We start from the raw sequence: 16,157 nt of genomic DNA, 5'->3' as shown, positions 1-16,157 counted from the left end.
CCTTAATCCAGTTTCTCTTCTCCATGGCTGTAGTAGCCATTGTGGGATCTTGATAGGACAAGCATGAAGATAAAGGTGAAAATACCCAGAATGACAGAGCAAAGAGATGCCTGGATCCCTGATTCATCCCTAAACTGCTGGATGCCTACCTCCAGGCTTCCGGATGATGAGAAAAAAGAATTTGTCACTATAGATTAGGTTTTCACAAGTTGTGGCCAAATGTCTTCCTAAATGATACAGTTTCCCACATGCCCTTTATCATTGCTGTTCTTCTCCTTCACAGTTGAACACGCCACCCACCAGCTGAACACCAGCCAGTACCTGACTGAAGCTGAATCTTAACCAAGAGGGGACACTGAATCAGTGTCTCAACTGTATTACCTCTGAGACCTATGGCATGTTGTCACCTGAATCAGCACTTTCATTTTCCAGCTTCCACTTGCTTTTATGAGATCAGGGCAAATGCAGGAACACAAACAGCCGTGTAAACAGGCCCCCCAAAAGATGGCAACACTGCCACAACTCAGCCAACATCGTGCTTCAGCAGATGAGGGAAACCTGGATTCACTGCAGGAAGGTGGGTTGTATCAAAGTCTGGCTGTCTGAACGTCAAATGCACAGAAGTCGAGACTGCCTGTATTTACTCCACCGGCAGCCTCTCCAGATTTCTTCTTTTTTTTTTAAGTTTCCAAATCATTTAGCTACAGCTGAGCTACAAACTACCACTAACTCAGTGGCTTAAAACAACGTGTTCATTTTTGCTTGGAGTCTATGGGCCAGCTGGGTGGGTCTGCTGATCTGGGCCAGGCTCGGCTGGTCTTGGCCAGGCTCGTTCAAGTGTTTCAATCATTCTGTTGTCTGGTCAGTTGCGGGGGAGAAGGGGAAACGGAGCTGGTCTGGGATGGTCTCGGTCGTGTGTCAAAGGCGGCTGTCAGCTCTGGCGACAGGATCACGTGGTCCCTCATCCTCCAGCAAGGCCAGTTATTCATGTGGGGGCAGCAGGCTTCCAAGAGAACAATCAGAGACAGACAGGCCTAGGCCGGGAACTAGCACAATGCCCCTTCCGCCACATTCTACTGGCTAAAGAAAGTCACAAAGCCATTCCAATTTCAACGTGTAGGTAAAAAGGCTTCCTTCGTGACGGGAGAGACTGCAAAGTCACTTCGCCAGGGGCAGAGGTATAGGAAGCTTTGGAGAACAGGGGCGGCTACTTTTGTAATCAGGCTACATGGTAGCCAGAGTAAGAGCTTTTCCTTCAGGGGAACACCATGGGCATCAAGGAGCAAGATAAACAAAATCTGGGTAGCAGAGAGATGGTTGGGTGGACAAAAGGGAAATGCACCCTGCAGAGGAGGAAGAATGAGCCCAAAGGGAGCAGAGGAAGAGGTTGGAGACACTGACTAAATGAAAATTCCACCCCGAAAACTGCTTCCACACTGATGCACACTGCGTGCCTAATGTGCGGCAAGTCCTTTGCAGGCACAATCAACTTAATCTCACTCACTCCTATGAGGGAGGTCCTATGATTAATCCCATTTTATAGATGAGGGAATTGAGGTCCAGACAGGATTGGGTAACTTGCAGAGAGACACACAGATGAGAAGTGCAGGATGCAAGACTTGAAGACAGGCCTCTTGGTGTTAAAGTGCTGGCCCTAACATGACACTGGTCTGTCTCCAGAGTAACTTGTGTCTCTGTCCCCACTCCCCTGCCTGGGCCTGGACCACTGCAGCATCTATGATTTCCAGTCTGATTAAGTCCAGCCAACTTTTCCGTAAAAGGCCAGATAGTAATTCTTTTCAGTGTTGTTTTGCAATTACTCAACCCTGCTAATGGAGAGAGAAAGCAGCCAGAGCAGTATGTAAATGAATGTGTGTGGCTGTGTTCCCATAAAACTTTATTTACAAAAATAGATGAATTGCCACGCCCTGCTCAACCCATTCTCCACCTTGCAGCCAGAGTGGGCCAAACTCAAATGTGACCTTGTCATTCCTTCCTAAGGTGGACTGCCAGTATCTTGGGGACCAGTCCAGACTTTCAGTGTGGTTTACAAACTTGTGATCGAAGAGTGGCCCCTGCATCAGTGGCATTGCCATTATCTATTAGGAAGGCAGGCTCTCAGGTCACATCCAGACCTGCGGAATCAGAACTTGCATTCGGACGAGACGCCCAAGTGGTTTGCACATTCGAGTTTGAGAAGCTTTGGCCTCCAGAACCCCTGTGCCCTGGTGCCTTCCTACCTCTCCCACCTCGTCCTTTGCCCCCGGAGCCTCCTCGCTCCAGCCCAGCTCCCTTCACGCAGCAAACTCCTATCTATCTCTGGATCTCAACTGCGACACTTCTTCCGAGCAGCCCTCCCTGAAACCCCCGACTGCATGAGGCGCCCCTCTTCTGCGCTTCCAGACCCCTCCCCCACCTAGCACCCACCACACTGCACAGAAATGACTTCTTTAACTGCCTGCCCTCTCACAGCAGTTTGTGAGCTCATGAGAGGCCGTATCTGTGGTTGCCTCTGTGTGTCCTCAATGCCTGGGGACAGCAGCCACTCAAGAACTAATTGTTGAAAACTAAACAAAACACAGCCCGCCACACCTTTCCCCTGGGAGAGTGCTCTCCACAGCAGTTTAGCCCGCCAGTGGCTGCAGGTTTCCCCAAACTTCCACCTGGCTCCGAGGCTTTGAAGAGTCCTACGTGGCCTCCAAGATTCCATCTCTCATGAAGCCTGGTGGGTTTTCGTATTAGCAAATGTTTACCATTTGGAGAGGACCTGGGGGCCTAAGAGATTTCTGGGCAAAATTCTTGAGCTATAAATTAGCCACAGGCCAAGACTTGAGTTGTGTTTGGGCTGGTGTGTGAGAGCCGAGGGTGGAGGGGGTGGAGGTGGGTGACAGAGGAAGGGCAGGGTCAGAATGTTCTCGATCAGAAAAAGACTTGAAGGCAGGCCCCCGGGTGCCTACAGAGCCATGAACTCGCATCCTTTCCCACCTGTGTACGGTGCCAATTCTGTACAATGATCCCAGCTTTGCTGTGTGGGAAAAAGTCCCATACACCCACTCACTGAAAGCAGGTGGGCCTGTGTAAGGGCTCACAAGCCAGTGTAGCCACAGGCTGCTCTCCAGGAAGACGACAACCCTCCCCAAATCTGACGTTCAGTTCACAGGTTTCTACAAGTTCCTTTATTAATAAAGCAAAGTATGAAAGAACAAGGTCCCCAAATGACCCATATGATTAAAAGTGCAAATTTACTCCAACCTGAAATAGAAAACAAATGGCCGGCCTCGACTATTGGGCCGTGGAAATCTGGTGTGATTAGAACGCCTTTTAATCACACAACTGTAGCAGCTGAACCATAGTTGATTACCTCTTTGGTCTCTGTTAATGGAACAAAACATACACTATGACCACAGCCAACAGACTGCATCATAATACACAGTTTGGGGTCAAAATCCACACTAAAAATAACAGTAAAATAAGAGGAATGTTTTAAAGTCAAGTGACTGAATCAAGGCATTTTTTTTTTAAGCAAAGGGTGCTAAAAATATTCCTGAATATCTGATACTTCAAAAACCAGATTACATATAATTTAGCTGCATGTTTTAGTCTGTTCTCTCTGTACTGATGTTCACATACATCTTTGTCCTCTCCCAGCTTATACTTGCTTCATCCCCACCAAATCATGTGCTATGTAGGTACAGAAAAAATAAACAGTAGTGTCTAAGAAACAGACATGCAATTTTTTATAAAAACTAACAAACGCCACAATGATAACACTGAACTTTTTTCCTTCCCAAGGGATACTGGGAATGTTCACCAGGTTCATTTTTCCCACCACTGGGGAGGGAGGTAATAACCTTCCTCCACGTGGATACGATAAGTCATCGTCACGGTCAAATGCCACATTTTACGGAAAAGGTGACTTACTCCATGAGGTTAAAGGAGACACTTTGGAAGGCTATTAGTTTCATTCCTTCAGAAGGCTAGGATGTCAGTTTTGGTGGGAGCCACGGAGTCAGAAAGGGATAGAAACATATGATCAGAACAGTTCTCTTGGCACTGGGGCTGGTAACAAGCCTAAGAAGCTTGGCTGGGAGACCCAGCACTACTTTGCTGGTGTTCACGGCCACCAACCATCATTGCAAAGGCTAGGAAACTACTAAAAAAATAATAATTAATTTAAAAATAAAAATAAAATACAAATAAAGAAGAAAACAAGTTATTCTGCAATCCTTCCTGATCACTCACCTGCAGACTCTGACAGAGCCAAGGAGTTTGGCCCCAACTCACCAGGAAGGAAATGCCAAGAGCTGGCCCCTAGTGGTCTGATGTCCCATCTGACTCCTACGGGTCCAGGGTGGAGAATCCTTCCGGGAATTGTGAGTTAAGTGTTATCTGTGGCCGTGTTAATTTGGGGGGTTTGTTTCTACAATAAAGCTTAGCTCTGAGCGATAAAGCAGACTTGAAATATCATGCCCCCCCACCATGTATAACAACATCATATCCATAACAATAAATATAACCTTATACATACTTGAGGGGTTACCATCTAAGGCAGGGGTCGCAAACTGGTGGCCCCCAGGCTCAAGCAAATGTGTTTTTTTGGCCCACTTGTGTTTTGGATATTTTTAAATTATGTTGTTTAAAAATCAGAAAGTTTCTTTTTTTTTTTTTCTATTTCCAGCCCCACCCTACCCTTTTCCCCGCATGGAGCTGAGCCATGTGGCCCCTGAAGACGGCACAGTCCCCCATCACCACCCAACCCTTCTCTTATTTACCTCCCTAACTTGCTTCTGCAGGCTGCTGAGTTTGCGACCCCTGGTTTGAAGTAGCACATATCTAGAAAATGTGTTTCCTAACCCAGACCTCTCTCGCACCCTCATGTGATTTCCACCCCATCTCCCCTTCTGCCCAGCTCTTCGTTTCACGTCCATCTTAAGTCCTCCTTCCTGAAATCTTCGGATTTCTCTTGGTTTGCTCACATTTTCCCTTTTAGCTTCAGTTTCATTTTGCAAAAACACAGTCTCCTCCTCTCAGCCCACGAGCATTCCGGGATGACTCCCAAGACTGGTCAGTGGGAGTTACTGAAGGGTGTCTTAAGGCAAAATGGCTGAGTCATCTCCCCAAACACTTTCTTCGGACACTGGCTGGACAGTTAATCTTTTCTTAAAAGCACGAACAATTCTGAGCTTTCTTGTAATGAGAATATTTGCAATACATGAACCTCCAGTACCAAGTATACACCAAAAATGTATATATTTCAGATCAAGGACGTGATGGAGCCCTAAAAAATACAGAATTGAGCTTAATTTAAGTGCCTTGGGCAACCATCACACCTGACTAATGTGCCATATTATTTTCTTTGTACACAGTACATGTTTTGGATTACTAAACATTGATCAAAATTGATCGCAATCTCTAAGTTTTTGGTTACCATGTACGGAGAACAATTGCTCAGCATGGCATTTAAATAAAACATTAATATTTTAAAAATTCACAAACACAATGCCCCATTCATTAAAAAAAATAAAATTTAAAAATCTTGAGGATGGATGAGGCTTTGGGTAATTAACCTGAAAAAAAAAAAAAACCCACAAAGAAACTACAAGAACTGTATGTTACCGGATTCAAACTTCAAAATGCTATTCAGATAAAAGAGGAACCTATCAACCCAGCTAGAAATATTTGGAAAATTCAGCTTTTAAAGCTTTATAATCCCTCTAATAGCCTCGCTTTCCCCCACTCCAACTACTGGGGAAATTGTAGCTGAGTATGGAAACATTATAAATATATATATTTATATAAAGATCTACCTACTCTTGGAATTTATTTTAAAAATAATTTTAAAAAACACTGTGCAGTTTATATCTTCGCAGGAAGTTGGTAGACTGATTCCTGTGCTAAATGCAGTACCTTATGACCTAACACTGACCTCAAAAGCTAGGAATGACTTTGTGGTATCAAGGGGAAATGTCCCCAAACAACCTCAAAGACACAGCACAACATTTGCAACTGTTTCTCTTACAGCCCAAGGTTGCAAAGGACATAAGAAATCTCTGTAGCTCTGATGAGAAGGATTCCCTATAAATCATTTATTCACAACGATTTCCCCACAGTGGCCAAGTAGGTCCCCTAAAGAAAGAAAGTTTAAAGAGTTCCCTCAAAATAGCTCAGAAATTAAACAATGGCCCAATTCATGTGGCTACTTCTGTCTTCCAAGTTTTACCTTTAAGAGTCTCTGTTAAAAAAAAAAAAAAAAATCCCAAAGCTATAAAAATCCCAAAGTATATCACTGGGATTGGCTGCATTTTCTATTCAGCAGATGATGGACCATTCTAAACTTCAACTGAGTTTTATGTCGACTGATGCAACTGAGAGCTGTTAGAAATTTGGGAGGACGGTGAGGGATTTCAGAATGCGCTAGCTGCAAAATACACCCAGCCTGGTGATATTTATGCCCAGAGAGAAGAAAGAACAGACAGCTGACAAAGGATGTCTCCCTCCATCTCCCCCTAACTTGCCCTCCTCTGCTGTCTTTCTCCTCTGTCAGCTGATTGGGAAATAACTGATCTTCAAGCACAGAGCCCAAGATACTGAACTCTAAGTGAAATGCATTGCAAGACCTGTGCTGAATCAACCACTCCTCAAAGGTGGGCTTTGGGCCAATTAAAGGCCGCTTGGGCAATGAGAGCAAAACTTCCCAACTACGGAGGATCACTGAGCATTGGCTGAGAGCAGGCATTGCCTCTTCATTATCTCATTAAACTCAGAAAGAAATCTCCATGCAAAGGGGTTTGCCAAAAAGACTTAAAACAAACAAAAAAAGATTTCTGTCTCCAGCCAGCAGCAAGCCCTGGTGAGACATCTTGCTAGGCAAAGAGTGAAATATCAATACATCTTTTTCGAGACCCAACATGTTTCATGCCCTCACCAGTGTTGTCAGAAGCACGTATCCTGTTGCCACTCTGCACTGTGACTGGCTCACAGCAGACGCTCAATGAATCAGCGCTGACTGGTGCACATCCCAGCGCGTGCCTAGAGGGACGTGGAGCAAACCTGCTCCTCAAGACTGCACCTTTCTTAATAGTCGATGTAACTGGCCTCCCTTTCAGATGCCACACTTGGCACTAGCTATTACCACAAAATGAAAGAACTGATCAAAATAAAGTGCTATTTGCTCTGGAAGTTTCACTAACCAACTCCCGACTGCCTTTCAACACCTGTGACTTAATTCTTCATAATCCTGTCAAACACCTGTGATGGGCCTTTAAAAAATACATTAATACCAATTTGAACAGTGGAAACTATGTTCTTCAGAACATAAGCCTCTAGAATAGAACTACAATTCCAGTTGTAGATTTTTAAAAAGACAATCAGGAACCCAGGACCTACCAAGTAGTTGTGTCAAAAAACATTAGCTTCTTTAAATTTGGGGGCCAGAGAGATCTGTCCAAACAACCCACAATCCCTTCCTTTCCTGATCCTCCCTAAAAGCTGGATCCTTCTACAGAATCATTCCACACAAACCAACATTTGGACCAACTCTTAGCTGCTAACGTTGAACGTCTTTCCGTAGCTTGCCCAGGACACTCTGGTGGGCGTGAAAAAGATGCCACAGCTATCTGGATTGTGGAGCCAGGGGGTGACGCTGAAGCCACCAAATGTCATCCTCTGAACGTTCCAACACCTTCTGCAGGTCATCTTCCTTGCCTTAAACTGGCTTCACTGCCATCCCCACCCCCACCTGGTGGGTGGGGCTTCAGGAGCACCAGGCCAGGCTGGGGCTCTGGCAGGGTTTATGGTTCATCTTCAGGGAACCCCTGGGGGCGCTGATTCCGGGGTGGGGGACACCTGGCAAGGTAGCGGGGACCCCCATAGGCCCGGAGAAGCTGGGGCAGCCTTCGCCACGTGGACAGCAACCGTGCCGCTGCGAGTTCCCGGGCCTGCCTGTCGAAAGTGGCCAGGAGGTCAACCGGGGTGGCTTCACGCAGTACCTTGGGCAGTGGGCCCACCTCGGCGGCCGCCCCTCCAGGGCCCAGGAGGCAGTGGAAGAGTGTACGGCGTCGCAGCAGGCAATCCCTGAGGAACTGTACTAGCTCTTCCAAGCGCTCGCCCAGGTGCGCCTCGTCCCAGCCTTGTGCGGGAGCCCCCTGGCGTAGCAGCGCCGCCAGCAGCACTGTCTTGAGCACGTATGAGGATAGGATGCGTCCCCACTGGGTGGCGGCCGTCGGGTCCAGCCCGCGGGCGCCCAGGTCTCGCAGAGCTTTAAGCAACTGCAGGCACTTGAGGTAGCAGGCACCTGGAGGGGCCCTTTCCTGCAGCCAGCTCAGCAGCTTCTGCTCCTGGCGCGCCGTGTTCACACCCCACAGTGCATCGGCGCGCAGGCCTCCCGGGAGCTCCGACAGGGGCCCGACGGGTGAGGGTGGCAGTGGTGGGGCCACCAGGAAGACGCTGTCGCCCAAGTGGACGGCAGGGATGAGACGCACAGCCATGGAAAGGCGGCAGCAGCCGTAATCGGTGCGGCAGGGGAGGACGTGTAGGGTAGGGGGCTGCTCCAGGCCGCCTGGGGTCAGGCTGACCCGACAACGCCCCTCCAGGCTGTAGCGCACGGTGGCCAGGGAGCGCTGCAGGTGCGACTGAAACCAGCGCAGTACCAGCGTAGCCGAGAGATGGCGCCGCCCGCGCACATCCACGCAGAAGCCGTCGGCGAAGGCTTTGCAGTCCCGGAGCCAGTGGCCCCCGGAAGCCCCTGGCGGCGCCTTCAGTGCGCACACGAAGCAGCCGTGGAAGGCTGGGGCCAGCGCCGGCTCCGCACCCAGGCTCCGCGGCTCCAGCGCCACCAGGGGAGGGAGGCGCAGCGGCACCAGCACGTCGAAGCCGTCGGGCCGGCGGATTTTATGCTGCTCGTAGGCACTGCCTACCTGGATGAAATCTCCGCGAAAGGCCAAGGCCAGCGCTCCCCCGGGGATGGGGCCTGGGGACCCTCGGGCGCGGCCAGCCCGCACCAGCTCGCCCACGATCCGGCTCACGTGTGCTTTGCTGTGGCCCAGCACGTGCGGCGACAGGCGCACCTCGTGCTCGTAATAACTCTCCAGCAAGATGTCGAGGCTGGGCTCTCCTAAGTGTCTAGGAGAGAAGGCGGAGTGGCCCCCCAGGCGGGGAGACCCCGGCAGGAAGCGCTGCCGGACAGCGTGGCGACAGCGCAGGAGGATGTAGCCGAGGAGCAGCAGGACGGCCACCTTGAGCAGCGGGAAGCCGCCGTCCGCGCCTTCGGGGGGCTCGGTCCGGGCGTCCCCGCTTCCCCGCAGGACATGGTAGAGGCACACGAGGGCGGTGCACAGGCCAGTCACCAGGGGCCAGAAGACGCGCAGATTCAGGGTGTAGTGCACCGACATGCCGGGCGCCCGGGGCAGCGGCGGCCGAACAGCCCAGGGCGCGAGCCCCGGCGGCGTCCCAGGCCCAGCATGCGCGCAGCGCCCGGGCAGCCCCGCTGTCCCGGTTCCCTTCGCCTCCGCGGCGGCGACCCCGTCGCAGGGCCGGGGAAAGCAGCCCTCCAGCTCGGCCTCCTCTCCCAGCTCAAGCGCTCCTTCCAGCAGCGGCCCGCCCTGCACGCTCCAGCTCCCAGCCGCGCCCCGTGCCGACTGCGCGCTGCGTCCGGCCCGGCGGTCCTCCCCGCCCCGCTCCCCGGCGCGCCGCCTTCGGCCAGCTTCTGGTCCCGCTGCGCTCGCCTCCTACCTCGGGCCGCCCTCCCGGCGCCGTGGGTCCCCGGAGTCCCCCGCTGCTCCCCTCCGCTCTTGTTCCCGTTACTCTGCCACGGGAGTTTCCTCTTCCGAGGGGAGGCGAGGCCGCGCCAGCTAGCGGGGAGGAAATGCCGAAGTCTGGAGCCGCGAGGCGGGCGAGCGGGCGGGCGGGGTCGGCCCCCTCCCGGGCCTCCGCCTTAAAGCGACGCGAGGCGGCGGGAGGGACTTCAGGACGCGCTGGCAACTGGCCTCCCGCGGGCCACCCCTATCCTCCCTCCCCGAAGGCAGAACCAGGAAGGCTCTGATTGCGGGGCGGTAGCCTTGTCCAGGGAGCTTCTGCAGTTGTATTCACACAAAGTTACACTGGGAAGTTGAAAGGAGGGAAAAAGAGCGCACGACGGAACCGTCCATCCCCCGCCCCCCCAGCAAGTCGTGGTGGCGTGGTGTTGGTGGCGTGGCAGGCCCTGGAACGGAAGCTGCCCTTGCCAGTGTGCCGCTGTCCTTCATTCAAACCAGTATCTACTGAGCACCTACTATGTGCCAGGCGGGAGACCAGGTGCTGGCGAAATAGCAGTTGACAAAATAGACAAGGCTTCTGCCCTCCATAAAGCGTACTGCCTTTTGAGAAAAGGAAACCGAAAGACAAGGGATCCACAGCAGAAAATGCTCTGAAAGAAACAAAACTGTGTGAGGGAGTGTGAAGGTAGGGGCTGCCCTGTGGAAGCCTGAGGCTCTCTGTGGGTCTGAGACCCACAGTTGGCCTGAGACCTGGATGAGGAGGATCCAGCCTTGAAGTAATAATCACAGCCTTTACAAACGTCATACTGTGTGCCCGTACTGTGCTGATCACCTTACACATTCGCTCCCCAGTTCATCCTATGAAAGGGACACTATTACTTTCCCCATTTTTCAGATGAGGAAACTGAGGTGCAGGCAGGTTCACCCCTTGCCCAAAGTCACACAGCTTTTAGCAGAGCTGTGCCTTGAACACCTGTCTCCAGAGAAGCTGGGAGGCAGGACTCAGGGAAGGGGACTGGGGAGTCCCTTCCTCAACTGCTGAGAAGTGTCCTTTGTCAGGACCTACCCTGGGACCTCAGTCCAGGAAGCTTTGTTTTGTTTCATAACAGGGAGCGCTCCCTGAAATGATCGGCATTTATTTAATTATCCGAATTTATTTAAACAATTAACTGTACTTATTTACGCTTCTTGCACCTTCCTTGCTCCCAGAGAGCAAGGGTAAATAGATTAAAAATGTCAGAACCCACATGCCATCTGGGAATCAGGACTCAGGGGATGCTCCTGGCTTAAGCACCAAGATGACTCCCAGGAAAGCCTCTCAGAGCTGAGCAGAAATGCTTTCAGATCCCCATTCCCACTACTATTAGCTGTGAGATCACGGTCTATTAGTCAGGATTCTTTGGGTTGCAGGTGACAGAAACACAGCTTAGAAAGCATTTTATTGTCCTATTAACTGAGACGTCCATGGGGCTCCTGCTTCAGTATGGCTGGATCTAGGTACGCTCAATCCACTCCTTAGCTCTGCTTTCTTCTCAGTGGGCTGCACTCTCTGCGAGCCTCTCTCCATAGGCCCCTGGCTGCTCTAGCCTTATGTTTTCCTCAATGAAGAGGAAAAGAGAGCTTCGGTTGCCTGAGAGTTGTAGCAGATGTCATGCCTAGGGATAACGTTGGGTCCTACTCTAAAAGTGACCAAGTAAGAGAATGCACTGATTAGCCTGGCCTAGGGTGGTGTGTGGACTGAAATGTGTCCCCTCAAAATTCATATGTTGAAGCCCTTTTTTTCCCCAGATTAAGTTCATATTCACAGGTTTCAGGGGTTAGGATGTGGGCAAATATTTTTGGGGAGCCACCCTCAGTAAATGATGTACTGTATTACCGTTACTATCTTCTCTGCCTGTAATCAGTTTCCGTAGCTCATTTCCTCCAGAGAGTTCAAGGTACAGACCTCAGAACTTTGCTCTTGGAAAAATCTACTGTATGTTTCAGAGCAAGTACAAATTCATTTATTCATTAATTTATTACCCAACATACCATGTGCCAGGCAGAGGGGGATGTGACGGAAAAGACGGGGCTCTACACTTATGGACTAAAACGTCACACAGTGTGGAGTCAGAAAACTGCCACTGTTTCATTGACTTTTGATCATTATTTCATTAAAAATCTCCTTTAATGTTTAATAGTTGACAAAGGCCACTCCTGGGTTTTTTAACAGCTCAGCAAATATATATACACACCCCTCCCAACATTTCTGATATCCCGGAGGTGTGTCCTGTGGAGGAAGAATGGCAACATTGATGAGGGGAAAAGGGAACGAGGTGGTGACATTTCCCATGGGAGGCCCAGGGAAGGCTCCTGGGAGGGAACATCTGATCAGGCTTTGAAGGATGGGAAGGGACAGTGTGTTTGATAGCATGTCTGATATTTCCACTGCAAACATTTTCATCACATAACTAATTGGCCTTAATTAAGGCAATGTTGCTGTAAAAGATAAAATAATGAAAACCAAAAGAGGGGCATTAAAAAGGACATAATGAAACATGAGAAATGAATAACAAAATTAAAAAGACTTTATTGTAAAATGCAAAAATATTGAGTACATTTAAAACGTGTGTCAATTTATGGCAATACTGCACAGATAATTGATTTTGTTTTGTAGGTTGTCCCTAAGCAATTGCCTTTCAAGTCTTTTGTTGATAGTATTTTAGAGAGATTTTGCTTTTGACTCATCTCCCCATTCAGCGTTGCACTTTTTCTCTAAAATTTCTTCCATCCTTAAGAGGGGCATCAGCTTCCAAATACCAGGATGCATATTTGCACCTGAGCTTTGTATCGAGTTGGGAAAACTGTTTGTTTTTGGCAGGTTGTCACATGTCTACTGATAGACGTTCCAAAGTTCTATGAAAGGTGTAGGTTCAACTCTGTGCCTTCAAATCACTGAAGGATCTGCAAACTGATATGTTATCATTTTCTGGTACAGTATGTGCTCTGGCATACTGTCTTACTTCACACTTCCAGTAACTTTTATCACCATATTTTCGATCAAGTTCACGTATGTAGTTGTTATCATCCTCTATTTTAAGACCGCCACGTCTACTCATCACTGTACAAACCATCATGAGGGCTGAGATTGATGGAATATTAAAATGAGAGTTCTATGTCAGTGGAGAAATAAAACCAAACTGTCAACCAATTGAAAGCAAACTGTCAAACCAAACTGTCATCCAGTTATTTTATCTTTTACAGCAAAATTGCCTCATGACCAATTAGTTACGCAGTGAAAATGCTTGTGGAAATGTCTGTGCAAAGATGCTTGAGGCGTGAGTCCCGGGAGCCCTTTGAGAAATACCGTGTTCCTCCTGGACGCAGCTCTTCCCCTGTGGTGGCTCCTGAAATGCTCAGAACCAGGCCAGTGAGGGAGGTGCTGCTATCAATGCCATTCTACATACGGGCAAAGTGAGGCAGAGAGAGAGCAAGAAACTTACTCAGAGTCACACAGCTGGCAAGGCTGACTCCAGGCTGGACTCTGAACCCCTCTGTTTCACTCCCTTTCACATTGTAAAGGGTTTTACAGGCACATCTCGTTTTACAGCACTTCGCTTTACTGTGCTTCATGGATGTTGCATTTATAACAAACAAGGCTTGTGGTCACCCTGTGAGCAAATCTGTCGGCACCATTTTTTCCAACAGCATTTGCTCACTTCGTGTCTCTGTCACATTTTGGTAATTATCACAATATTTCACGTTTTTTAAAGTTTATTTATTTATTTCTGGCTGTGTTGGGTCTTCATTGCTGTGCGCGGGCTTTCGCTAGTGGTGGTGAGCAGGGGCCACTCTTCGTTGCCATGCACGGGCTTCTCATTGTGGTGGCTTCTCTTGTTGTGGAGCACGGGCTCTAGGTGCACAGGCTTCAGTATTTGTGGCTCATGGGCTCTAGAGCACAGGCTTAGTAGTTGTGGCACATGGGCTTAGTTTCTCCCCATCATCTGAGATCTTCCCAGACTAGGGCTTGAACCCATGTTCCCCTGTGTTGGCAGGCGGATTCTTAACAACTGTGCCACCAGGGAAGTCCCTAAACCTTTATTATTATTATATTTGTTACGGTGATCTGTGATCTTTTTTTTTTTTTTTTTTTTTGGCGCGGTACGTGGGCCTCTCACTGTGTGGCCTGTCCCGCTGCGGAGCACAGGCTCAGTGGCCATGGCTCACGGGCCCAGCCGCTCCGCGGCATGTGGGATCTTCCCGGACCGGGGCACGAACTCGTGTCCCCTGCAACGGCAGGCAGACTCTCAACCACTGCACCACCAGGGAAGCCCTGATCCGTGATCTTTGATGTTACTTCTTTGACTCACTGAAGGCTCAGATGATGATTAGCATTTCTTAGCAATAAAATATTATTTTTTTTGTGTGTGTGGTACACGGGCCTCTCACTGCTGTGATCTCTCCCGTTGCGGAGCACAGGCTCCAGACGCGCAGGCTCAGCGGCCACGGCTCACGGGCCCAGCCGCTCCGTGGCATGTGGGATCTTCCCGGACCAGGGCATGAACCCGTGTCTCCTGCATTGGCAGGCGGACTCTCAACCACTGTGCCACCAGGGAAGCCCAATAAAATATTTTTAAATTAAGGTATGTACGTTGTTTTTTTAGACATAATGCCGTTGCATACTTAATAGACTACAGTATCATGTAAACATAATGTCTATATGCACTGGGAGATAAAAAAAAATATTCGTGTGACTCACTTTATTGCGATATTCACTTTATTGCAGTGTTCTGGAACTGAACCTGCGGTCTCTCTGGGGTGTGCCCGTATAGGACAGAAAGAGCGCATTCTGGGAAGGCAGGTTAATTTATGTTTGTCTCTAGCTCCCTAACCAAGTGATGAGATTCTTGGGGGCAGGGACATATTCATCTTGGTATCCCCATCAGCCAACATCATGCCTGCTACTTTATAGAGCTTTATGGGAGGAAGGAAGGAAGGAAGGAAGGAAGGAAGGCAGGAAGGAAGGAAGGGAGGAGGGAAGGGAGGAGGGAAGGGAGGAGGGAAGGGAGGAGGGAAAGGAGGAGATTTTGGCAGGAAGGAAGGAAGGGAGGAGGGAAGGGAGGAGGGAAGGGAGGAGATTTTGGCAGGAAGGAAGGAAGGGAGGAAGGAAGGGAGGAGGGAAGGGAGGAGATTTTGACCAGCAGAAATTCAGGGAGGCCATTCCAGGTAATGGAAACAAAATGTGCAAATGCTCTAGGAGCATGTGACAGCTGGGTGAACAGGATGTCAATGTTGTTACGATGTCTGGTGTTTGTGAATGGACACTGTGGCATTCACTGGCCAGCCATTCCAGCCTTCTTCCAACAAGCCTTCCACAGGCAGCAGTGGGGCCAGAGGCAGCAGCTCCCTTGGTGACCCGGTTCTGCTGTGTGGCTTAGGAATCTTTTCTGGAAGTTGGGCTCCGAGCCCTTTCCTGCAGTTTTCCCAGTGGTTCTGAAAGTATCTGTGATAAATGATCTGTTGCCGTTTTTTTAAATTTTCCTGTGTGTTCTACTGTGCTTGACTACTGCACAGCTGACGTCATGCAACTCAGAATACCCACATGGGTCTATCCTCTCTTCAGAGAGATGTGCCCATCAGTCACTTTGGTGAATGCCAAGGCAAGGCCAAGCTGATGCAGATGTGCCTGAACACTTCTATCAAGTGACTGGATCAGGGCGGCCAGTAACAAGGGAGACTGACACCCAGCTTTGCCAACAGTGCCATCCAGTACTTGACGGTGACCAAGTGACTCAAACCTATCTTCTGTCTTGGAAAGTCTGAATGGGACACAGAAGCCGTGAGGAAGCAGAGTTCAGAATTAAGCTGAAGCCATATATAAGCAGAAGGATGGAATAGGCAGAGGCCTTGAGGAAACAGAAACCATTGCAGGTCAGGGGAGGGTAGGAAGAAGCCAGGAGAGTAAGCAGCTCACCTGAGAATGGTGAGTGTCAGAGTTGATATTGGGGCACTACAGCTGCCGGTGCCCAGAGAAAATTCCAGGCCCCCTCCTGTTTGATGAGCAGCTGCCTCAGTTCCTGTGGAACCTGATAATAATCCCCACTGGGCTCTGAGATCATATGAATGTGTCTCTTCCCTGCAACCCAGACTCAGGGCTGGGGAGGATTTTTAGCCCGGTTCCCTGGAAAACAGAATCTAAGAGTACAGCTTGTGTATGAATGTGTTATTGGGGGTGCAAGCCCAAGGCAGCAAGAGTGAGAGCAGAGGGGGAGTGAAGCAGGGAAGGAAGGGGAACACATACAATATGTTGCACACAGAGCTGGCCACGCATTGCTGCAAACACAACTGGTTCCCCAGTCACCCAATAGGCTGCACAGAGCCTCTTTATCTCTAAATAGTTAGGGAGGAAAAGGGCAGACAATTGAA

The 16,157-nt window shown here is 49.6% G+C and overlaps 1 protein-coding gene across 1 annotated transcript; it reads right to left on the bottom strand.

The window, feature by feature from the left end:
* Positions 1–7,243: 7,243 nt before the first annotated feature.
* Positions 7,244–9,389, bottom strand: ITPRIPL2 (ITPRIP like 2; the record flags this gene model as incomplete). The annotated part of the gene is made up of 1 exon (XM_082856407.1): positions 7,244–9,389. One exon carries the CDS (start codon positions 9,387–9,389, stop codon positions 7,791–7,793), a length of 1,599 nt encoding a protein of 532 aa, XP_082712533.1. The 3' UTR covers positions 7,244–7,790.
* Positions 9,390–16,157: the final 6,768 nt, after the last annotated feature.

The sequence above is a fragment of the Leucopleurus acutus genome, assembly GCF_964270905.1.
Source record: "Leucopleurus acutus genome assembly, chromosome: 16".
Taxonomy (NCBI): Eukaryota; Metazoa; Chordata; class Mammalia; order Artiodactyla; family Delphinidae; genus Leucopleurus; species Leucopleurus acutus.
Note: the sequence above shows the minus strand (reverse complement) of the source record. Positions and strands in the feature narration are given on the sequence as shown.